This window comes from Dermacentor variabilis, chromosome 4 (assembly GCF_050947875.1).
Source record: "Dermacentor variabilis isolate Ectoservices chromosome 4, ASM5094787v1, whole genome shotgun sequence".
Taxonomy (NCBI): Eukaryota; Metazoa; Arthropoda; class Arachnida; order Ixodida; family Ixodidae; genus Dermacentor; species Dermacentor variabilis.
In genome coordinates this window covers 191,416,143-191,441,432 of record NC_134571.1, presented here as the reverse complement: position 1 = coordinate 191,441,432, position 25,290 = coordinate 191,416,143, and the positions used below count along the sequence as shown (strand labels likewise).

At 43.8% G+C, this 25,290-nt stretch overlaps 1 protein-coding gene across 1 annotated transcript in view; it reads left to right on the top strand.

Annotated features, from left to right (window-relative positions):
* LOC142578485 (beta-hexosaminidase subunit beta-like) overlaps nt 1-25,290 on the top strand; it is a 73,367-nt gene that overhangs the window by 4,614 nt on the left and 43,463 nt on the right. The window contains exons 2-6 of the mRNA XM_075687868.1: nt 4,820-4,935; nt 11,103-11,213; nt 12,219-12,320; nt 17,623-17,731; nt 24,699-24,900. Coding sequence (XP_075543983.1) covers nt 4,820-4,935; nt 11,103-11,213; nt 12,219-12,320; nt 17,623-17,731; nt 24,699-24,900 — 640 coding nt within the window. The remainder of the gene's footprint in view (nt 1-4,819; nt 4,936-11,102; nt 11,214-12,218; nt 12,321-17,622; nt 17,732-24,698; nt 24,901-25,290) is intronic.

The window sequence follows — 25,290 nt, the reverse complement described above, 5'->3', positions numbered from 1 at the left end:
GGATCGCGCGCAGTTTTTCTCAATTGAAGGTAACAACTCCAGCTCTCTTCCCGTAACATCCGGCGTACCCTAGGGAAGCGTCCTGAGGCCATTGCTGTTTCTCCTCTACATAAATTACATTGTCACCGTTGTTACGCCAGGCACACAAATTAGATTGTTTGAGGACGACTGCGTCTTATTGCGACAGATATCTTAAGTACATGACCAGACCGGACTTGATCTAAGCTTACACAATATACAAGAATGGGGCGATAAGTCGAGCATGGCCTTGAGCAAAGACAAAACAGACTGCCTTCATTTTACTCGCAAGAAAAGCGCTTTAAAATATGAGTACACATCGGTCGCTTCACCGTTAAAGTAAGTAGAAAATTATAAATACCTAGGCATGACATTTTCTAATAACCTTTCCTGGAATTTATATATTAGTATTATTTGTTCTGCATTCCGTAAACTTTGCTTCTTGAAACACAAACTGAGAAATTCAGCTGCCAGCATAAAATTATTCAGAGGCTGGGTCAAACCAGCCTCTGCAATTTGCGACACCGTGTGGAAAAAGTATAAAGGGCCACCCTTCGGAATACGCGACCACAGGGCACGGTGGCACCGAAAGAATGCGGTCCAACTCTCTGCTTTTCCTTGTGCAAGTGAAAAAGGATTACGGCAAGCGTTACCGTTCAAGCGATCCTTTTCTACTAGTGCTGCCGTGCCCATGACTGTGTTGCTTGCTTGATGTTTTTTGCCTCCGGAAGTTACTGCTTTTAGGAGGGGACATTGAAGCTAACCCCGGGCTCGAAGTTGCTCAGATTTTGAAGGAACTTAAGGAAATCGCAGCTGATATTAAGGATATCAAAGAAAACCGCCTGGTTGAAGTTGAAAAAAAGGTTGACGCTTTATCGAAACTTGAAGACAAGGTGACTTTATGCCAAAACCGGCTTTCACGTATTAACGAAGTTGTTCTGACCCTTTAAAGAAAATAGATGAATTTGAGAACCACAGTAGAAGACCTAATTTGATTATTTTTGGCCTGACAGAACCAGAGAGTGAAAACGGCGAATCACTGGAAACAGCCGTAAATAAAGGTATCGATCTTCCAAGAACTTCTCAAACTGAACCCGATAGCTATTGAACGAATACATAGATTAGGTCGTCCGTCCACGAAAAAGAAACGACCTGTCATCCTAAAATTGTTCGATACAAGAGACAAAGCGTTAATTTTTAAACAATGCCACAAACTGAAGAACAATACTATATCAATAAGTGAAGACTATTCGCGAAAAGTTCTAGAAGTTAGAAGGAAGCTCTGGGCAAGTGCGACAGAAAACCACGAGAAGGGTGATAAAGTTTCCTTAGCTTTTGACAAATTATACATCAATAGTACAGCTTATATTTGGAGCGAGGAAAAAACTGCAAGAATTCCTGTTAAAAAATACGACGCAGAAAAACCATACCGCCCAACGACCCGCCGTCACGCGCAAGCGCAGAAATAGGCACGAGAGTCGCCGATAATGCAAACAATGTTTCAGAACTTTCATGTTTAGAAATCTTCTAACCTGCCATCCACAGACATTCTGGTTCAGCCAAGGATAAGCGTCTGCGTATCATGAATTTTAATGCTCGTAGCGTGGTGAACAAGACAGATTCCCTAGAAATTCACTTGCTACAACACGATCCGCACATCGCAGTCATAGCGGAAACCTGGTTGCGCAGCGATATAACAAGTGAACTTGTTTTTTCACCCAATTTCAAAGTATTTCGTAAGGATAGACTGCGCAGAGGAGGAGGTATACCTGTTGTAGTTAAAGATTAAATTAGAGCCACGCTTATCGGTGATACTCCCGAACTAGAGTACCTATGCGTTAGGTTATCGTGCTGGGGTCAATCCTTTGTGCTGTTCGCATTTTATAGACAACCTGATGCTACACCAGACTACTTGAATAAACTTAAAGAGCACATGTCTCTCTACTAAAGTAAGAAAATTTTTTTGATCGGCGATCTTAACTTGCCTGGTGTCAATTGGGAGCTCCTCCAAGTAAACAATAAGGCTGATGCAAATGCTAACATTATTTCTGACATTATGCTAACACATGATCTTATTCAAGTGGTTAATGAACCCACGCGTGTGCAAGGGTCGTCATTTTCTAAATTAGATATATTTTTTAAACCGAACCTTTTCCGAGCATACCGTGTCAGTCGAAGATGGCTTATCTGACCATTACCTTATTGCACTTTCCCTTATTGTAAGATTAAATGTAGGAAGCTAACTGTGTTTTTGAATGCGGATGTAGTGGTCCCAAAAACCTGGGCACAATGCAAGTTGCGCAAGCTGACATTTGTTAGGGCGGGTACTGCCTTGCGCTAGGGGTTCTCCACAACGCGAGCATGTAAGGCGAACCCCGCGCTTCGTCCGATACAGGGCGTCCCAAGAAGGCACAAAAGGCAATATCCGCTGTCCAAGCAGGGTATGCGTAGCAAGAAAAGCATTACTTATGTGGTCACTCTATTCGGAAAGAAAAGTTAGCTGCAGCTGTAGTTTGGTGGGCTTTTCAGCGTGTAGCCAAAAGCGCCCGCTTGCAACAGTGAAGGGGGGCGGTGACAAATGACATACTCTGCCTCCCTCCTCTTCTTACTGTGTGTTAGCATGTATGTATGTAATATATATGTTTTCTTGTGTCACGTTTGCTGGCATATTAACTGGCACCATTTTACAACGCACCTCAGACTGTCGGCTATACCGGCTTTTAAATACTTGACAGTAGGCGAAATATGACGCGCCTTCCAAACGACGGAATCTCGGGATGGAGCCCGGAATCTCGAGCTACATCCAGCTTTTAAGATAATGTGCTTCATTGCGTAAGAATTAGGTCTCCTGCATAAAAAAAAGACATGGGCGCTAAAGAGTGGTACAACATTTTATCGCTGGCTTGAGGGTGCTTGTCTCAAACTTATGCGTCCAACTTATATTGTCATGAATTCACTAAAACGTTAAGGAAGCTCAGCAGTGTTCATCAAAGCAGTTTCTGGAAAACAATGAATGAGGTGCGACAACGTTGGTGCTCGTTGCAGCTGTACTTATTCGCAGAAGCGCGCCACCGATAGAGATGGGCGATGGCCCAAGCGCTCTACTCAAAAGCTTTCGCACTTTCGCTGCCTGACAGCACAGCGTGATGTAGAAACGCATGTGCATTCATTTTCGACACTTTTCTTGGGTATCTAATTTCATTAGGCTTCTTAGTTTTAGGCTCTGTATCGAGACCCGGATTTAGGTGGGCCTAGCCGCAGTTTTGCAGCGTTGCTGCTGTTATTGCGCTGTGCTTTCAGCCAGAGCGTCTGTGAACTCTAAGATCCTCGAGGTGCATGCGGCCGAAGCAGAAATCAGTGTCCGAATTAAGCAGTGTGCAGAGCGCTAGCGAAAGAGCAAACGCGCAACGTCCTGTCGCGCGGAAAATCGATACGTTCACGCTGCGGAGGGCAAAAGAAGCCGCGCACGGAACCAAATCCTGTCACTGGAGTGATCGATCACGTATTTCCTCTATTTTAGTAGGACATGCTTGTGCTGCCTAACGCACAATTTCAAACAGCAGGCTCGAAGCGACCCTCTGCTGCGAACGGAAAAGCCACACTTCTTATTGCTCACGCAGCTGCAGTCAGCCTCGAAGAACTGCTTCGATCTTTCTCGTGCGGCGCGTTTGCTTGCGGACGCAACGGACCTGGGGCATTGTGCTGAAATGCAAGGTTGGTTTAGAGGCTGGGCGCCAAAATTCCGGAGCGATTGAGCAATTTTTCGGGGCACTTCGATCATTTTCGAAGCTCACGTTACCGAGGAAAGAGGCTCGGCGGATAAATTTCAGTTTCAAATCAATGTGCTTCTTCATAATGCCGTCCGCACAAATAGTAGAAGGTGCAAAAACCCGCTGGCCTGGCTTCCTTTATTAGTGGTAGCGCAGAGAAGTTTGGCGTTTGTTAATCGCTGGATGATCAAGGCCATCGTTGCTAGATAGCCGCACGGTACCGATCGTGGAGCCTCACAGCGTGCAGCCAGCTGGCAACTGCGCCGCAAAGAACATGGCGGACGTGGCCATTGTTGCCAGATGACTATGTATTCTGAATATCTTCTATCAGGCGGGTAATACGGCAAAGCGTTTAATGAACCATCCGGACTGTAAAATGCGATCTTGCGGCGAAATTTGAGCAAGAACAAAGCAGCGTATTATTTTTTGTTGCTGATGATGTAAAAGGAACAAAAGGTATGCCTCTCTATATCAAGATTTGAGTGGCACCAAATAGAGAAGCGTTTCAGAATTACTTTCACTGCAATAGGTCAAGTATTGTGCACCGAAACATAAGTATCTATACTCTATCTCACAGGTCATTTGCCCCACTGCCGAAGGTACGAGGCGTACACAGGCAATATTCTTGCGCGGCAGAATACAGTTTTGAGCGTAACTGTCTGATTAGCCGCAGGATTACAGTTTTGTTTGTTCTCGGTACAATATATTCTACAGCGAGACGTGTCATTTTAGGACATTTGCGCATGAACGACGTACACCGCGAAACCAGCAGGCACTGAGCAGACGACGCGGCGCGGATGGACGCACCTCAAGGGGCATCATGCTTTTTTATTCGCTAAGGAGTCTTGCAGCTTCCACAGGGCTACAAACTACTTTTGAGAGTTAGTATAATTAAGCGTTTTCAGTCGAAACCTTTCCTAATGCAACCACTGCGGCCATGAATTGAACCCGCGGCCTTGTGCTCTATAACATAACGTCGTAGCCATCACGCCATTTCTGTGGGTCACTTGCAAACCTGTCATAACTTGCAGACCACCTAGTACTCTCACCTTCGCGACCGTCGGTACTGACCTCCCGCTCTGTATGGGGCCTTATACGCGGCCTGGAGTCCTTCAGTCAACTCGTGCGCCGGTACAACGCCACACATGTGAGTTCCTCATACTTCGGTTATGGTACTGCAGTAATGTAAAGTGCTAAAATTGCTTACTTCTTCAAATAAGTTGCCAACCAAAACTTGAAAATTCCGTCACATTTTTCAACATGACTCGGACATCTGTGAATTTACGCTTGGCAGTTATGAGTGCTTCGATATGCATAAAATTCGGCAGTGAGAATGTTGTCCACTTTCTCTGACAATGTCAGCCACCATGCCGCCCTTGTCCGTTTGATTACCGTTTCAGTTTGCTCTTCCCCCATTAGCCGATTCTCTTCATGCCATCCCATCTCTTAAATTCGCGTTCGTGGTTTCTTCAGAGAGCAGGTATTGCAGCTGTTACGGAATACTTTGATGGTGCTTTTCTTTCACAGTCTAAATGTGCAGCTCTGCTTCTTTGGAAGCGTTTTGCAGTGCGTCGCTATACGACTCCTTTTTCAATCGGGAAGACCAGCGCCCATAGACATACGTGTCGCAGAGACACAGGCAGCAGGCAGATGCAGGCGATTTCCACTTTCGTCATATATCACATACCTCATACCTTCGTTAACCAGTGTTATAGACTGGCCAGGCGCACCGCTGTTCTAGCCTTGAGACGCAGTGGATAATCTACACGAGCGTATGCACTCGCCATTGCTTTCGCTACCAACGCCACAGGTTGCGCCTCTATAGATACGAGCTACTTTTGAGCACCAAGGAACGAAGAAGCGGGAAGGGAGTATGACGCCATGCCGCTAGCCCCGAATTGCCAACCTTCTCTGACGCCATACTTCCTACTTTTTTGCTTCCGTATGGGTGCATGCGGGACGACTTTTTGCAAAGAGGCCTTCCATACGATTGCCGAACCTATAATGGTAGTGTTTCGTCAATGGTAGCTCTTAGTCACGTCAGCGTCACTGTCACCTTGCGTCTGTCTCCATTCTGCTCTCTGCAACTTTCCGGGCAGCTGGATGTTTCCCCTTGCCTATCACTAACTGCCACGTCCTCTGCTATAGAGAACTCCTAGATAGGAAGTTATGCGGGTAAGATTCCTAAGCATAGGGGCGTACCGGGCAACATTGGCGAATTCTGCCGCACGAATGAGAGGGTAGCAATGGTCGCATCAAAACTTAATAAGAGGTATAGATTAAAGGTGGTACAAGTCTACCCTCCATCATCCAGTCACGATGGTGATGAAGTAGGTTAGTTTTATGAAGATGTTGAATTAGCGATTATAAAAGTGCAATCTGAGTATACTATAGTAATGGGCGACTTTAATGCAAAAGTGTGGAAAAAGCAAGTTTGTGAACAAGCACTTGGCAACTACGGCATCGTTTCTAGGAACGCTAGAGGAGAGATGTTGGAAGAATTCGCGAAAAGGAATAAGCTACGAATTATGAACACCTTTTTCAGAAAGCATACCAGTGGGCCTTGAAAAGCCCTAATGGTCAAACAAGGAATAAAATCGATTTCATACTTTCTGCCGATACCAGCATAGTGCAGGATGTAGAAGTGATACGTAGGGTAAACTGCAGTGATCATAGGTTAGTGAGGTCTAGGATTCACTTGAATTTGAAGAGAGAAAGGCTAAAATTGGTCAAGAAGAAACACGCCAACCTAGACGCTGTAAGGATAAAAGCAGACCCATTCAGGCTGGTACTTGCAAACAAATACACAGCCTTAGAGGAGCGAGATGTAGATGACAAAGCTGTAATGAAGGAAATCGTAACTAGGCTTTGAAAGTAGTGATGAACAGGTTACAGAGGGTCCTTCTATAACTTTCGATTAAGTTAGAAAGGCCTTAGAAGACATGAAACGAGGAAAGACGGCAGGAGTAGATGGAATAACAGTCTATTTAATCAAAGATGGAGGAGACATCATGCTTGAAAACCTTGCGGCCCTTTATACTAAATGTATCACGACTTCAAGGGTCCCAGAGAACTGGAAGAATGTCAACTTTATGCTAATCCACAAAAAACAAGACTGTAAGTAATTGAAAAATTATAGGCCCATTAGTTTACTTCCAGTATTCTAAAAAATGTTCACAAAGATAATTTCAAATAGAATAAGAAGGACACTTCAGTCAACCGAGAGATCACGGTGGCTTCAGGAAGGCATACTGTACAATGGATCACATCAATGTAATAAATCAGGTAATCGAGACATCTGCAGAGCACAATCAACCTTTAAACATGGCTTTCATAGATTACGAAAAGGCATTTGATTCAGTAGAGATACCAGCAGTCATAGAGGCACTACGTAATCAAGGAGTAGAGGAGGCTTACTAAATATCTTGGAAAATAACTACATATATTCGACAGCTACCCTAATTCTCCACAAGTAGGAAGATGTCTATAAAGAAAGGGGTCAGACAAGGAGACACGATCTCTCCAATCTTATTCACTGTGTGCTTGAAAGAAGTATTCAAGCTATCAGATTGGGACGGCTTAGGGGTAAGGATTAACGGCGAATATCTCAGCAACCTTGGGTTTGCAGGTGACATTGTCCTAATCAGCAACACTGAGGACGAGTAACAACAAATGATTGAGGACCTTAAGAGAGTGAGTTTAAAAGTGGGGTTGAAGATTAATATGCAGAAAAGAAAGGTAATGATCAATAGCCTGGCAAGTGAACAATTGTTCAGGATCGCCAGTCAGCCTCTAGATTCTACGAAGGAATACGTTTACCTAGGACAATTACTCACAAGGGACCCTGATCATCGGAAGGAAACTTACAGAATAAAATTGAGTTGTAAAGCATACGGCAGACATACTCATATCATACTGGAAGCTTGCCATTACCACTAAAGAGAAAGGTGTACAATCAGTGTATTCTACTGGTGCTAACATATGATGCAGAAAGTTAGAGATTTACAAAGAAGCTCGAACACACGTGAAGGACCGCGCAAAGGGCGATGGAACGAAGACGTAGGCGTAACGTTAAGAGATAGGAAGAGAGCGGTGTGGATCAGAGAACAAATGGGTCTAACCGATATTCTAATGGACATTAAGAGAAAGAAGTGGAGCTGTGCAGGAGCTGTAATGCGTAGAATAGTTAACCGGAGCGCCATTAGGGTTACAGAACCCGCCGTGGTTGCTCAGTGGCTATGGTGTTGGGCTGCTGAGCACGAGGTCGTGAAGGTCTCGGAATTTAACTAGAAAATCAACCAGCATCAACTCAAGTATGCGTTTTGTGGTTGCGCGAACTTATGCGCGGGCGAGCCGCAAAATGACAAAGGTCTGTTAAATGATATCGGATCCATGAAGTCAGCTTTGCCGCAATACAGTAAGTTATGCGACGAAACTTAGGCAATGTATTGCATTGAATTATATATGAAGTGCACAAGGGCCACACCATTACTATGGCGATTTAGCTCCTTGTTTTGGGGCCACACCCGTGCGCTTTTAGAAGGTGCGAACAAAGATAAATAACGGTCGGAGAGCATGGCACGAACTTTGCCGATGCATCACTTGAAAGAAAAAGAAAAGCGTTAGAGTCAGTGATGCAAAAAAGGAAGCCTTGACTGATTGCGTATGATGAAAGCAGTTTCAAGCATATGCCAAGCTCCTGCCGTATTTATGATTGTTTAATGTAAGTACACGTATTGTGCTGCAACTGCTGTACCAATTGTGAGGTACATTATTGATGTAGCTTTAATTACACGTGGCAAATATATAATTTGTGCTGTACGGTGTGTTGGTGTTGTTTATATACTCATTTTAATGCTGTAATGTGTACATTGGCCAGAAGGGTGCATGCATCCCCCTTATGGAACACGGTAACTCCTCGAAAGGTCAACTACCTGTCAAGCCATTGCCATTCTTGTGGTTGTCCACCGGATTTCACAAATATCGTCATGATACACAAAGATCATTGTGCAGAAAGAGTAGCTGAGTCTTATCATATGCAGATGCATGCACGGGGGTCTACCCGCCGTGGTTGCTCAGTGGCTATGGTGTTGGGATGCTGAGCACGAGGTCGCGGGATCGAATCCCGGCCACGGCGGCCGCATTTCGATGGGGGCGAAATGCGAAAACACCCGTGTGCTTAGATTTAGGTGCACGTTAAAGAACCCCAGGTGGTCAAAATTTCCGGAGTCCTCCACTACGGCGTGCCTCATAATCAGAGAGTGGTTTTGGCACTTAAAACCCCAAATATTATTATTATGCACGGGCGTATGCGAGGCACCAATCTACAAAAGTACTCTCCCATTTAGAAAGAAGCCAAGAACAACTGTATTGAATAAAAGACAACTTATACATCATTTCAATCTGTAGGAGCTTAGTGAGCTGGAGATTTTTGTGAATTCACAGTCAAAATCTAGATCTTAAAGGTGACACATTTAAACAGGTCTCCGCTCCAAGTGGTGATACCAAGTGCGGGCTAATCTTATAAAACGTGCTGTACCGCTGGTCTGCCAAGCTGACGCTGCTGTTCAGTTGCAATTAGAAATCACTCCATTTTGTGATTTTGTCACGGAGTGCACTTGAGCAAAAGGCAGACAAAAATTACTCCGACATTGAAAATGCACTAGAAGCTCCAACAGAGCAGCTGATGGCCTGCGTTTTGGGTGTAGGTGTGCACAGCTTGCAATTACTCATTGATGCTACTTAAAATATTTTACATATTTCAGTTATTTCTTCGTGTCTTGCGAAAAATACTGATATATTATACAGCCTTTCCACAATTAAATGCTCCAACGCAGGGTAACATAGGTATATTCTTGTTGTCTGACTTCTTCCTAGAAATCTACCTCTCTAAAAATATCTCCAGAGGAACTTAACCTAAACCTCTCTTGAGAAGACCATCATCACACTGGTCTTTGAACATTATATGGCCACTATTTACACAGCTCTTTGCTATGTAATGTTATGTACTTCAGCACTCTACAAAGTTCAGGAAAATGTAATAATGGTATTCATATGACAGGTATGGCAGTATAGCAGTAGACGTAACGCAACCTGCCGTGGTTGCTTAGTGGTTATGGTGCCGTGCTGCTGCACGAGGTAGCGGGATTAAATCCCGGCCATGGCGGCTGCATTTAGATGGGGGCGAAATACGAAGACACCCGTGTACTTAGATTTATGTGCACGTTAAAGAACCTCAGGTAGTCCATATCTCCAGAGTCCTCCACTACGGTGTGCCTCATAATCGGATCGTGGTTTTGGCCTGTAAAACACCATAACTTAAATTAAAATAATTTAGACGTAACACATCAAGCAGGCCACAGCCCCAACCTTTAATTACACGTATATAGTGTGGAAATATAAGTTACGCTGTAAGTGGGCGCGGAATACGGAACACCTCACAGTGCGACCGGTCCCGAAAGGTAAACTCTATGCAAACAGACGGATGTGACATTATAGGATGTAGCTTCATGGGTGAACGTTGACGTTTTGTACCCGGTCGCCGCAGGCACGGCCTTTTCCCGTGATCCTTCTTTTACACTTTTTACAACTGGGCTTGAAAAAGATCTCGTGTCCTTCCTTCTAGCCGTTTTCCTTTCTTCGGGCCTTTGTATGCTCTAGCAGAGCTTTCGATTGAGATAGCTTGTCAGACATGCTAGTAGTGGTGTTTTGTGGAAAGAAAAAGAGGAGGACAAAAGATACGAGGTTACGTCTACAGGACTATGAAGCCCACCCTGACGATTAATGTTCTTTAGTACTGGCTTTTCTTGCGTCGTAATGCGTTGTGTTTTTTTTTCTCTTACAAGCTTTGTCTTGGTCTGCGCCGAGAATCAGTAAAGTTAACAAGTAGGGCTAATTATTAATAAATTATAGAGTTTTACGTGCCAGAACCACGATCCGATTATGAAGCACGCTATAGTGGGGGACTCCGGACACTTTCACCACCTGGGGTTCTTTAAGGTGCACCTAAATCTAAGCACCACGAATGTTTTTGCATTTAGCCCCCATCGAAATGCGGCCGCCGTGGCCGGGATTCGATCCAGCGACCTCGTGCTTAGCAGCCCAACATCATAGCTATTAAGCAACCGCAGCGGGTATAGCGCTAATTGCTTCGGGCTTAGAGGACACGTTCATAAATCGGAACGATTAAACATGCCGACAGGGACAGCTAGAACATGTCAGCCGTCTCATGTAAAGACTAACGACTGAAGATGACTTCGTCATTGGCTTCATGGTTACCACGGCTGTGGAAACTGTGCTTCCATGTACTTGCAGTTCTGGGCCAATGAAAGCGAGGTGGTGGACGCTCCCAGATTCTCGCACCGTGGTCTACTCCTGAACACCGGCAGCCGTTTTCTTCCCGTCGCCACCATCGTCGAAGCGCTGGTGAGTGCCCTTTTTATGTCGTACGCGCTTGTGCGCATAGTCATTTGCAGTTATGGTCGATTTCAAGTCAGGAATACTTGACGAGTTCTTCCGAAAAAGCATAGTGCGAATGCCACGTACCCCTGCGCGCGTCACGAAACAGCGTCTTTGCAGAATCTACCAGGTGAAGACAGGAAACCACCCGTTTAGCGGTACTACACTCGCCAGCATCCCAAATCGCCAAGTGAGGGAATAAACAATGCTTACAACTGAAGCAGGTTTGTTTGTAAAGGCACTATTAGAAAGAAATTACCATTTATTTATTTATTTATTTAATTGTGTGATAGGTAATTATTTGCCAACTCCCGCAATTCCAAGTTTGTAGGTTTGCGCAACTGCCGAGAATATACGCTGCGGAAGTTCTATGGCTCCGTTGATTCCTTCACACTGGGCTGGTTCGCAGAGAAGGGTGAGAAGTTCCACCGCAAGGAATCTTACAGGCGAACTTGGAGACATTGGCTGAAAATACAAGGAAGGAGGCAGGAGAGTGGGATAAGGCGGTTCGTTGGCGCATGCACACATGTTCCCTCTGAAAGGCACTTGCTGCTTTATTCTTGAAGTTTCACTCAAGGTGTGGTCGGACCACTGATCAAACTTGTTCAAATTCTGTGAAATCTATATTGCAGCATATATTTAGCCTTGTTCATAAAAAAAAGCTGCAAGCTGTCAAGAGTTCGACAGGCACACAGAAGTTCCAGGCCTTATAAATGTTCAACTAACAAAAGTACCGAGGCTTTGTTCACATTCCCGGCCATCCCGATTCGGCAGAAACGTACATTCATTGACTTTGCGGTGCTCTGCTATGACTGAAATGCGTGAACGCTACGTTATGCTGGGGCACACCGACATATTCGTTTAGGTACGAGACTGAGCTATGGAAGTTTCTTAAGCGCCATTTCTTGCGCTGCATTTCGTCAGAAACCGCACGCTGGTTGTCGCAATGCTCCGTTTTCATTTTGCGTACAGGACGCCATGGCACTTAACAAGATGAACGTGCTTCACTGGCGCATCGTGGATGAATATTCTTTTCCTTTCGTCAGCCAAGCGTTCCCGGACCTCAGCTTGAAGGTGGGTCAGGCCGATACTGCAGAACCTTCATACCGTTTGCTGCACCTTCTAACCTTTTGCTTTGATGTAGCGCTTCTTTCCCCAAGGAATGATGTAGGAATAGCAACGAGAAGACATCGATACTTGCGGCGGACACATGTGGCGAACTGTTAAGCAGTAGAACTGCTTATAACATATGGTTAGATTCTACTTTCCATAATTTAGGCCGCACAAAAGTTGTAATTCATCAAACGTGGTATTCAGGACTACCTAGAGACGGCGGCTATAAGAGCATCGACCAGCTCCGTAGTTTGTTTGCAATAAAAAAAGACTTAAACGTCGCGGGTGATGAAAAAACGGAGAGATTGCATTTACACGGCACATTCCGTCTCTTCTTAATGATCGTGAATACGACTGACTGCGCTTCATAAAGGCGTGAACAACAATAATAATAATAATAATAATAATAATAATAATAATAATAATAATAATAATAATAATAATAATAATAATAATAATAATTTTATTTCTACCTCAAAAAATACAGACAGGGGGAGCTGCAGAAAAGCTGTCATAAACAGCTTGACTCGGCCGCAGCCCCGAAATACAAAGCAGCAGCGACAGGTAATCTCGTCGCAGACATGATGGCTTCGTGATAAAAAAAAATAAAGAACATAACAATACAGCAAGAACATAAGAAGACTAAACAAAATCTTATCTGCACTTACATGTGCAGAAACCAAGTTACTTCGTCACAATCGGGATTAAACTTAACATAATCGTCAAATAACATTCATCAAATAACAGGACAAATGACAAAGAATAATGGACGCTTTAAATATACAACAAAGAAAACATGCTATATTAAGCATTACCTATAACCTAATGATTACTCAGTGGTGCATTCCTTTGCACATGAATTGCATATGGCACGTATATCTCGTTGGGTACAGGCAAACAAGTTGATGTTAGCAGATTCGTACGCGTTGAGTAGGGAAGGAAGTGTGCGTTGAAGGCGCTCTTTCCCGGTATTGACGCGTGCTGTTGGCACCAACCAGTTTTCGGGGTGTCTGAAAGTGTAACCCTGTTTATTTTCTTGTAAGTTTGCTAGATGCCGAATGTTACTTATATTATTACTTGTTCCTATTTTAAAACGAACGCTGAGCCGATGCTGGCACAAATTAAATATTTTGATTATACCAGTTTCAAGAAAAAAAGCGTTTGGTGGTTGTTCCGTAAATTGCATTAAAGACATTGCGAAGAAACTTTTTTTTTTTTTTGCAAAATATAAATTTTCTGTAGGCAGGACGGTGTTGCAGTGCCCCAAACCAGCTCGCAATAGTTAATGTGAGAATAAAATAATGAGTTGTAAAGAAGCAGTTTAATTGGTTTAGGAATAATGTATCTAATTCAGCCAATTGCGCCAGTTATTCTAGCTAATTGCTTGCAACTTGGTCCACATGCGCTGTCCATGACAAAGTTGAAGAAAATACTACACCAAGACATTTAAAATGGTCAACTATTTCTATTTGTTTGGAGTTAAATAAGATGCTTTTGTGATGAGCAACTGGTTTATTTTTCGTCCTGAAGATTACCGCTTTTGTCTTGCCCTCATTAACACGCATATGATTAGACTGGGACGATATTTTTCAGCGAGATCATCGTCGTGTTGCACGATTGTATCAGTTCGTGAATGACATTTCCGGAGAAAAAAATGCTTGTATCATCTGCATATATTATGAATCTGGCATTTGGGTTAATGTTTACAATGTCATTAAGGTAAATCTTGAAAAGTAGTGGTCCTAATACACTCCGTTGTGGAACACCAGAATAAACAGGTTTTACTTCTGAATACGCATTATGTATGTTAACCGTTTGTTGCCTTTTAGACAAGTAAGATGTTATTAGCTTTGCAGCCTGTCCTCGGATTCCGAAGTACCATAGTTTCTCTAGAAGTAATTCATGGTTTACAAGATCAAACGCTTTTGAGAAGTCGACGAACATTCCAATCACAAAAGATTTGTTTTCAAATTGTGACAGAATATACTCTTTTTGTTCTAAAGGCGCCAGTTCAGTAGATTTGTTTTTTTTTTTCGGAATCTGAATTGACATGGGGGGGGGGGAGGTGTTAGCAAATTCTATTTATCTATAAATTTTGTAAATCAGGAGTGCAAAATATTCTCTAGTGCTTTGGAGAAGACAGGTAGTACGGACACAGCTCTACAATTGCCGAAATCATTTCTATCTCCCTTTTTAAATAAAACAGTTACTTTTGCAATCTGCATTTGTTCTGGAAATATCGATGTAGCTAAACAAAGGTTAAAATATGTGTGATGGTTGGCGATATGATATCTGCAACATATTTTACTGGCTTTATCTGAATGTCGTGGATATCTCGGCATCCACTATTTTTTAGGTTGAGTATAACAGTATTTCATCCGTTGTCACAGGATCTAAAAAATATTGTATTATCATTATGAAAGTTTATGTACTCATATATCTCCGACAACGACCCATTAGTTTTTCTTTCTGTCAAAGCATAATTGAAGGCGTTTGCGAGTTCAGTTCGCGTTAGCTCTTTACCACCAATATTTAAATTGTGCACATGGTTTTGTGACTGACTACGATGTAGCAGTGAGTTTACACGGGTCAAAATCACATCATGGCGGCCCTTCTTCACGTGTCGATATGTTGTATAATATTCCGTTCGAGCTGATCGCAGTTTCTTTGTTAACCTATTTCGACACTGTTTAAATAACTGCAGATCTTCTGCCGCACGTGTCATTATAAACCTTCTGTATAGCTTATTTTTATACTTAATTTCATTCCGCAACTCTGGGGTGATCCACGGTTTGCGAGTTTTTCGAGATTGTTTACATGTTTTAGAGGGAAAGTAGGACTGGTATAGCTGTTTAAAGATATCAGTAAACATATTATAGGCTTCATTGGCATTATTAAGGCAAGCAATATGCGTAAAATCAACTTGCTTAGCAGCATCCCGAAAATCAAGAGTAACATTGGTTATACGTTACTCTTCACCCGCTAACAAGGATGATTTAATCGTTGTCAAAGTATGTTTTTCGCATTGTTTCGCCTTCCGTGTGCCTTGAAACAAAGGTTACAGGCTTTAACACATGTTAAATGTTATTTTAGTGGGAATAGAAGTTATGAACCAAATAATGCGCTGAGCATGTGAAATCATTGGCACGATTATCATATTTCTTCCTAATATTGCTGTAATATTATTACACAATACGTCAAATTCCAGTGTAGTTTCTTCAATTTGCTGTTGGCGTTGGCTTTCCAATCGGTCATTCGTTGTTACTTCATTTATCAATATCATTGATAGCAGTTTGGGCTATTAAATGAGCACTCTAATGTTTCTGGGCCCTCGTTTTGTGAGAAAGCTATATGCAATCTTTAGAGTACAGCCATAAGCAATATGAAAATGGGCACGGAATTTACTTTTAAGGGAAGACTACTCGGGATGTGCGCATTGTAATCGTACTTGTTCTTATGTAACAAATAGATTTTCCCTCGAACATCGAGTCATATTCGTCACTTTTATGCGAGACACGTCTATTTAGCCAATAGGACACCTTGAAAGTAATTTGGCCGTTTCTCTTTATACTACTTGAAGGGGAACATGTGCTTAAGGCTGGGGGCGGGTCCAAGACGGCACATTGCACTGGCGTGACGGCTGCTCGGTTACACAAAGAAAGCTTCATTATATCTGCGATAACTTCTAAATGAAGTAGCGTACTTTGTTTTAATGCGAAGCATTCTTGGCGTGTTCAGTCCAGTTTTTGTAACACCTATCCGGCGACTATCTGGCGACAATTTGGGGCATTACCGTGTGCCGGTCATGCATATATTGCAGTACAAAAATGTAGGCCGAACGCGAGGGTCACTGGGTGTCTGTCGCTCTACGACGAACCTCCCCGACGCCAACTTCCCGAATGGCACAGCTAGGCTGGGAATCGAGCCTCATCAGGTTACGCCCCTCCACGCGTAGTTCTGCTCGCGTCGAAGCTGTCTCTCGGCAAAAATGGGTGTGTTACTGGCGGCTGGGAAAGTGCAGAAGATGGAGAAGGCACACAATTGAGCGGCTGGTTCTGCTCAGACCGGACACTAGCTTGTCATTCGGCGCGTGGCTTCGAAGCAGCGTGGGAGTCTCCGCCGCGTTGCCGCCGGGCTCGTTGCAGTTCCTACGAGGGATATACAGTGTCAGTGTGACACACCAACGTCGCTATCCGCATTAAGCAGCCCGAATATAGTGTAGTCTAAAATGTACGTCGATCCTGAAGAGAACTGACTGTGGGCCCCTGGGGCCACTGGTTACGTGTAGTTTTTCAGTCAACTTGTCTGACAGCATAATAAAAGATACAATACCATGCCCTGCACGCTGCATTAGTTTACAACCGTTCGCGAAAATATTAACATTTCGCTGCAGAAGAAATCTGTGAAATATAAGAACCCTTTTCGGCCACCCTGGCATACTCATATGGCAATTGAAGTTGAGCCTGCTTATATATTTATTTACTAAAAATCTGTGCCTCCCTTACTAAGATATAAATATTTGCTTTCTTTAATTCTAAGAAAAACTTTTCATCGTCCTCAGTTTTATATTCTTCGTGAAACTAATTTGAGGTAGTAATTACAGTAAAATCCAGTAATTGCATTATCTGCTAAATAGTACGAAAGGTATATTTAGCTGCCAATTATAAATCATTGTATCTGTACCGGTACAGGAGGTGCAGCGAACGCTAAGTGCGAAGTCAGAAAGGTAAGGTCGTAAGGTGTTTTGATAGGTAATGAACGAGCATATAAAGCATGTAAGGGATAGAGGGCCCGTCAGTCCAGTATATTCTTAGTGCTCATATACATTGTACTTTACCTATTTGAATAATGTATCAATTTTCCAACATATTACCTTGCTAGTTTTTATGTTGTGATTGAGCACGTTGTCATTAATCAACTCTCGCCCATGAAAACAAAAACAGAGAAAGCGGTAGTAATGATTTGCAACGTCAATAGGATAGACAGTTCAAATGAATATATTTAACTGAGAACTGTTCACTGCACGCAAAATCGACTAAAATATGAAAGATTAGCCAGTGAATCAATCGGCACGCGTCATCCAACAACTATGCATGCTAGCAATTAATTACTCACCAAAACACACCGAAACCTATAAAAGGCTAAACCAGCGTAGCTTAAACATTTTCCTCTGTCTCCATAATGCTGCTGCCCCTTTGTTCGGCCATGATAGATGCTTGTTCTTCAGAAGCTTTTTCTTTATCTTGATTCACCGCCCACTCAGGGGGCGTACAACCCGGAGACACTGGTGTACCAGCCTTCGGACGTTGAGCGGGTCATCAACGAGGCCAGGGACCGAGGAATCCGGATAGTACCTGAGCTGGACAACCCCGGCAAGTATTGTCTGGATGCTTATCTGAATGCTCAACGTGAGTTTTCTTATTAGCTGAGAGAAATAAGACCTCCGAGCTGCATTGCTTTCTCTTAGTAATTAATTTGGTTGCGTGACTACCTTGTTCGTGTGCTTGTTCAATATAGGTGCAGTCCGAAGGGTCATTGAAGCCTATCGCCAGCGAGCACAATGCATAAGAGGCACTGCGCCTCTGGGCCTAAGCCGTAGCCACTGAGCCTCTAAGTAGCCCGTATGAGCCTCTCTCGGTATGACAATAGTTGCAGCGACGTCCAAAAGGGAGGCAATTATTATGGCTAAGCTCTAAGAACGGCTAAACCACTGAATCAAGAAAGGAACAGTTCCACGAAGAAATGGGAGAACGTGCCATAGGACAACATATAGTGCCCATTTCATACCAATAACGTATTCATCGTAGGTTAAGCGTAACGTTAAATGACTTTTAAATGAACAAGCACATTTGTCATGACAGCAATTCGCAGTTGTGCTAAAATGTTCCTGACTAGTGCCGCAACTTGTACGGGTTGGTATACTCTGGTTTCGAATGTGAAACCACACTTAAAAAAACGAGGACAAAGAAAAAATGGACGTGACACGAGCTGACAAAGCGCATGTCACCCTACCTTTTCTTTGTCCTCCTATTTTCGAGGGCTGTTCTACACTCCAAGTGTTACTCTTGTAAACAGTTAATGCATATTAATACACTGGGGCGTATTATTATGTGTATTCGCATGATCTGTTTAAAGCGAAGCTTTCTCTTTGCGTTTTTGTAAGACACTGCGGTACAGATAATGTTTCTTTCCTGCGACGAATTTATAGTAGTGGTGGACATTTGTAAATATGTGGGGTCACTGAAACCCTATAAGTTACGCCAAGAATGGTTAGCCGGCTTTTAATTAATGAGTTAGGCTCACAGGTTGCATTGTGGGATGGAAGTCAGCTAGTGCTGCAAACTTGCACTTATAAGGAATTTTGTGCCAAGTCCCAGAGCCGAGATATGTAGTAAACCTGTGGAGAAATGCACTGGCGTTCCTCCTGCTAATAATTTGCCAAAAAGCTTTCTTTTGGCAATGCGGAGCGAAGCTGCGTGGAATATTAACACATTTTGGGATAACCCGCCGCGGTTGCTCAGTGGCTATGGTGTGAGGCTGCTGAGCGCAAGGTCGCGGGATCGAATCCCGGCCACGGCGGCCGTATTTCGATGGGGGCGAAATGCGAAAACACCCGTGTACTTAGATTTAGGTACACGTTAAAGAACCCCAGGTGGTCGAAATTTCCGGAGTCCTCCACTACGGCGTGCCTCATAATCAGAAAGTGGTTTTGGCACGTAAAACCCCATAATATATATATTTTGGGATAGAGTTGCAGGATGACCATCTCTAATCTGATCTTATAATTCAGGATACCTAGCAAGTGGAGATGCCTAGGTCATTGGCTTGTTTCACATTCGTATTTACAACGTGCTTAAAATAAAATTTCAAATTTCAAATCATGGTAACAAATTTACGGAGTGCTTTAGTGATTATCTTACATTTACTGAGGCTCGCTACTGCTAGTAATGCGTCTACTGAATAAGAATACTTGAACCTCTGCAGGTGCTTTCCTTCAGAAAAATCTGTCTTCTGATTAATTGTGGTGTCTTTGTTACAGGCTGCCGAAGCCATTCATTCATCATCATCATCAGCCTAGTTACGCCCACTGCAGGGCAAAGGCCTCTCCCATACTTCTCCAACTACCCCGGTCATGTACTAATTGTGGCCATGTTGTCCCTGCAAACGTCTTAATTTCATCCGCCCACCTAACTTTCTGCCACCCCCTGCTACGCTTCCCTTCCCTTGGAATCCAGTCCGTAACCCTTAATGACCATCGGTTATCTTCCCTCCTCATTACATGTCCTGCCCGTGCCCATTTCTTTTTCTTGATTTCAACTAAGATGTCGTTTACCCGCGTTTGTTGCCTCACAAAATCTGCTCTTTTCTTATCCCTTAACGTTACAGCCATCATTCTTCTTTCCATAGCTCGTTGCGTCGTCCTCAATTTCAGCAGAACCCTTTTCGTAAGCCTCCAGGTTTCTGCCCCATATGTGAGTACTGGTAACACACAGCTGTTATACACTTTCCTTTTGAGGAATAGTGGTAACCTGCTGTTCATGATTTGAGAACGCCTGCCAAACGCATTCCAGCCCATTCTTATTCTTCTGGTTATTTCAGTCTCATGATCCGGATCCGTGGTCACTACCTGCCCTAAGTAGATGTATTCCCTTACCACTTCCAGTGCTTCGCTACCTATCGTAAACTGCTGTTCTCTTCCGAGACTGTTAAACAATACTTTAGTTTTCTGCAAATTAATTTTCAGACCCGCCCTTCTGCTTTGCCTCTCCAGGTCAGTGAGCATGCATTGCAATTGGTTTCCTGAGTTACTAAGTAAGGCAATATCATCAGCGAATCTCAAGTTGCTAAGGTATTCTCCATCAACTTTTATCCCCAATTCTTCCCACTCCAGGCCTCTGAATACCTCCTGTAAACATGCTGTGAATAGCATTGGAGATATCGTATCTCCCTGTCTGACGCCTTTCTTTATAGGGATTTTGTTACTTTCTTTGTGGAGGACTACGGTGGCTGTGGAGCCGCTATAGATATCTTCCAGTATTTTTACATATGGCTCATCTACACCCTGATTCCGTAATGCCTCCATGACTGCTGAGGTTTCGACTGAATCAAACGCTTTCTCGTAGTCAATGAAAGCTATATATAAGGGTTGGTTATATTCTGCACATTTCTCTATCACTTGATTTACAGTGTGAATATGGTCTATTGTTGAGTAGCCTTTACGGAATCCTGCCTGGTCCTTTGGTTGACAGAAGTCTAAGGTGTTCCTGATTCTATTTGCGATTACCTTAGTAAATACTTTGTAGGCAACGGACAGTAAGCTGATCGGTCTATAATTTTTCAAGTCTTTGGCGTCCCCTTTCTTATGGATTAGGATTATGTTAGCGTTCTTCCAAGATTCCGGTACGCTCGAGGTTATGAGGCATTGCGTATACAGGGTGGCCAGTTTCTCTAGAACAATCTGACCACCATCCTTCAACAAATCTGCTGTTACCTGATCCTCCCCAGCTGCCTTCCCCCTTTGCATAGCTCCTAAGGCTTTCTTTACTTCTTCTGGCGTTACCTGTGGGATTTCGAATTCCTCTAGGCTATTCTCTCTTCCACTATCGTCGTGGGTACCACTGGTACTGTATAAATCTCTATAGAACTCCTCAGCCACTTGAATTATCTCATCCATATTAGTAACGATATTGCCGGCTTTGTCTCTTAACGCACACGTCTGATTCTTGCCTATTCCTAGTTTCTTCTTCACTGTTTTTAGGCTTCCTCCGTTCCTGAGAGCCTGTTCAATTCTATCCATATTATAGTTTCTGATGTCCGCTGTCTTACCCTTGTTGATTAACTTAGAAAGTTCTGCCAGTTCTATTCTAGCTGTAGGGTTAGAGGCTTTCATACATTGGCGTTTCTTGATCAGATCTTTCGTCTCCTGCGATAGCTTACTGGTTTCCTGTATAACGGCGTTACCACCGACGTCTATTGCGCACTCCTTAATGATGCCCATGAGATTGTCGTTCATTGCTGCAACACTAAGGTCCTCTTCCTGAGTTAAAGCCGAGTACCTGTTCTGTAGCTTGATCCGGAATTCCTCTAGTTTCCCTCTTACCGCTAACTCATTGATTGGCTGCTTGTGTACCAATTTCTTCCGTTCCCTCCTCAAGTCTAGGCTAATTCGAGTTCTTACCATTCTATGGTCACTGCAGCGTACCTTGCCGAGCACGTCTACATCTTGTATGATGCCAGGGTTGGCGCAGAGTATGAAGTCGATTTCATTTCTAGTCTCACCATTCGGGCTCCTCCACGTCCACTTTCGACTAACCCGCTTGCGGAAAAAGGTGTTCATTATTTGCATATTATTCTGTTCTGCAAACTCTACTAATATTTTCATATAGGAGGTTGTGGCCCAGTACTGCACCAGGGTGGCCAATCCTGCTCTGGTGAGAGAGTGCGTTAGCGGTTCTGGTCACCGGGATCCGGCCGCACTCCAGGCCTGTTTGTGCAATTTTCTCAACACACGTTTTTCTTTTTTTTGTATTTTCCGGTGGAGAATTGCGCTGCACCGGGATTTGAATCACGGTCCTTTTGCACTGGAGACGGATACTCTACCGTCCCCGCAGGAGTTAAATTAAAAGTTGGAGAATGGGGTTTTGCGTGACAAAACCACTTTCTGATTATGCACGCCTTAGTGGAGGACTCCGAAAATTTCGACCACCTGGGGTTCTTTAACGTGCACCAAATTCTAAGTACATGGGTGTTTTCGCATTTCGCCCCCATCGAAATGCGGCCGCCGTGGCCGGGGTCCGATCCCGCGACCTCGTGCTCAGCAGTCTAACACCATGACCACTGAGCAACCACGGCGGGTCCCGCAGGAGTTGTACGCGTCATTTAACCTACATTGGTGCCCAATTTGATCAGTCAAGGTGGGCCAATCTGAGCTCGGTTATACCGCATGGATGGCACTCGGCTAGAGAACCTGGTATTTATGACCTGCACATGTGGGGCCAGACATAATTGAGGATATATAATTTTTTTTTAGGAGGGTTTACGTACAGTGATAAAATGAAGGAAAAGACATTAAAAAGAGAGAAAAAAAAGGGGAAAAAAAGGAACATAACTTGTGATTTGAACTCGTGATCCTTCAATGTTGCCCGGAAAGGTAGCTCAGTCGGTTGGTTCGTCAAGCCAGCGGTTACTTTCAAGCGCCATAGCTCCTGCTCCGAGCCTCATACTTATGTGGAAAGGGGCTGGTGTTGTCCGCGACAGTCGATTTTTGCTGAATGGTTGGAAGGCATAATTTCTTTGAAAAATGGCCGCCAGAGGAGCAGCGTGAACTCGAGCGGCTTTAGAGACTAGGAAAACTGCCTTACAATATTTAGACTTGAGGGGAAGCTTCGTTAACAAACTATAACACGGCAATCAGCACTCGAATACGACGAGAGAAATTATTGAGACGTGGAAAATTCCCTTGAAATAAATCTGGTTTGCGAGACAAATGCTTGTATGTATTGAATCTCTTAAAAGATGAGGGGGGAAATATGCGCTCACCGAGAGGGCATCGTCAGCACGAGACCACCACCAGGCTCCTTACGGGGATGTGGAGAGCTTCGCGGCCGGAACGAAGCCTCCCCTCTCCGCCGGCCAGGCGTGGAAAACGCGCTTTCCGATCGCTCAAGGTTGCGCAGGAATAGTATAGATCTAGCGTCTAGGAAAAGCTTTCACAGGTGCGAGGGCGGCACGCATAGCGTGGGAAGCTAGCCGCCGGAATCGCTATCTTCGAGAGCTATTCTATATTATATTATATTATACTTCGAGAGCTATGACTGATGCTTTTCTATATATATGTATTCATCTCATCTATGCGATCGCATGCGCGCGCTATTTCTTTGTCTCTGTGTGTAGTAGTTAAGAGAGCCAGTTTAAGGGCGGAGAAGAGGGAAGGAAAGGAAAGCAAAGTTGCCGCGCCGTGGTTTTAAAGCGCAACCGTGGTAGAGAAACGGAAACACGATATAAGCATGCGTGGCCATGATACGCACACGACAAACTGCCTTACAATATTTAGACTTGAGGGGTAGTTTCGTTAACAAACTATAACACGGCAATCAGCACTCGGATATAATTATAACCCTAATAATAATTGTATATATTCATCTCATCTATAGGATCTAAAGCGCGCGCTGTTTCTTGCCTCTGCGTGTAGTAGTTAAGAGAGCCAGTTTAAGGGCGGAGAAGAGGGAAGGAAAGGAAAGCAAACTAGCAGCGCCGTGGTTTTAAAGCGCTACCGTGGTAGAGATTAGGGTGTTGTTAATTTTATTGTGTATATTTGAGAGACACATGAACGAAGAATCCAGAAGGCCAACTCACCGCCGGCTTCCGAGGAATCGAAAATGAATCTTATTCTATTCCTCTGATATCAGCGGATGTGAAAGCAAGTGCGAAAGACCATGGTCAATGGGAAGCGGCACCACTATGGCAGTAATCTTCTCTAGCGGAAACGAATAAACTACACAGCCAGATCACATTACCTAGTCAGCTGAAAATATTACCGCCTGTTGCGCGGTAGCAGATGCTACTTTTGCCAAAGCACCAGTCTTTATTAAGTTCTGTGAACTTTCAAAATCAGCGGACCTGGAGATATCATTGCTCCTTGGTTTTGTATACTACCTATTTTGTGCATAAATATTCTTAGCAACTAAGATACACGTGTTCGCAAAGGAAAAATTGTCATCCAGCCAGGAGTGCCACGAATCTTCAAAGAAAACCCACACAAATTTCTCAGACAACAAGCTTCGCCGTTGAAGAAAAATTCAAGTGGGATTCTACGGAACTGATTAATTAGGTTTAAGTATAGTATGTGGCTGGCAGTGACAGGGGCAGGTCGAAACGACGTTGACCTAACAAGACAAGCACGGCAGTCCTAGGGCGTCTGTTAAGACCAATATGTTGAAAAAGAAGCTAGTTAAGTGTTTGTAACGTGGTTACAGTGTGGTACAAAGACGAATGTTTAAAACGTCATCCGACTCTTGGCCAATCCCCTGTAATGGGTATACATATGCAGGATCAGTAAAATAAACCAAGATAGAATACACAGGAAGGGCATGGGTTTTCTAATTCCAGTAGCTAATAGCCCAACTTTGAGCAATGTAAATCACAGCGTCAAGAGGGAGAACATGATAACGATATGCTTTAACCGAAGAGGTGAGGCATGCGAAGAGTCTGCACGTGCATTCATTCCTGAGTGAACGGGCACCCTTTTGTTGGGAAAACAGCGCATGCATACAATGCGGCTCAGAACTCTCTCCCCCTTTCTTTTTGTTTCTTTATTTCTTGTTCGCTTCGCCCTCATAGGTCGCACGAAGTCGTGGGGCAGGGCGTTCCCTCACCTGCTAGCCAGATGTGAGGAGGAAGAAAGAAGCGGAAGCGTGGGCTCGCTCAACCCGACACAGAATGCCACGTTCGAGTTCCTGAATAGGCTTTTGGCAGAAGTGGCACGCCTGTTCCCCGATGACTACCTACACCTGGGCGGGGACGAGCTAGGCCTCGACTGCTGGTATGCTTGCGAAGGCTAATCTATACCGTATTCCCACCGTGATAGTCGGTTCAAGCATTTCCATCGCTTAGAAGAAAAAGAATTAACAAAGTACCGCAGGACAGAAAAGTATAAGGCAGCGATTGCAAAAACCAAAGTGGAGACAATATCTAGACGGGTTGCGTTCTGTTCATTTCCCGCAACACCTACATGACATACACAAAATATGCTAGGGAAGACGGGTTAAAGCTGCTATGAAGCATCCTTCATCAACTGCAGTACCCGTCTTTGCAGCGTGCATATGCAACACACTAGGAGATATACAAGCACATTATGTTGGACGCAGTGCCAAAAAATAAAAAAAAGAAACGAACTAAAAGATGTGTTATACATTTGATACGCGTATTTGTT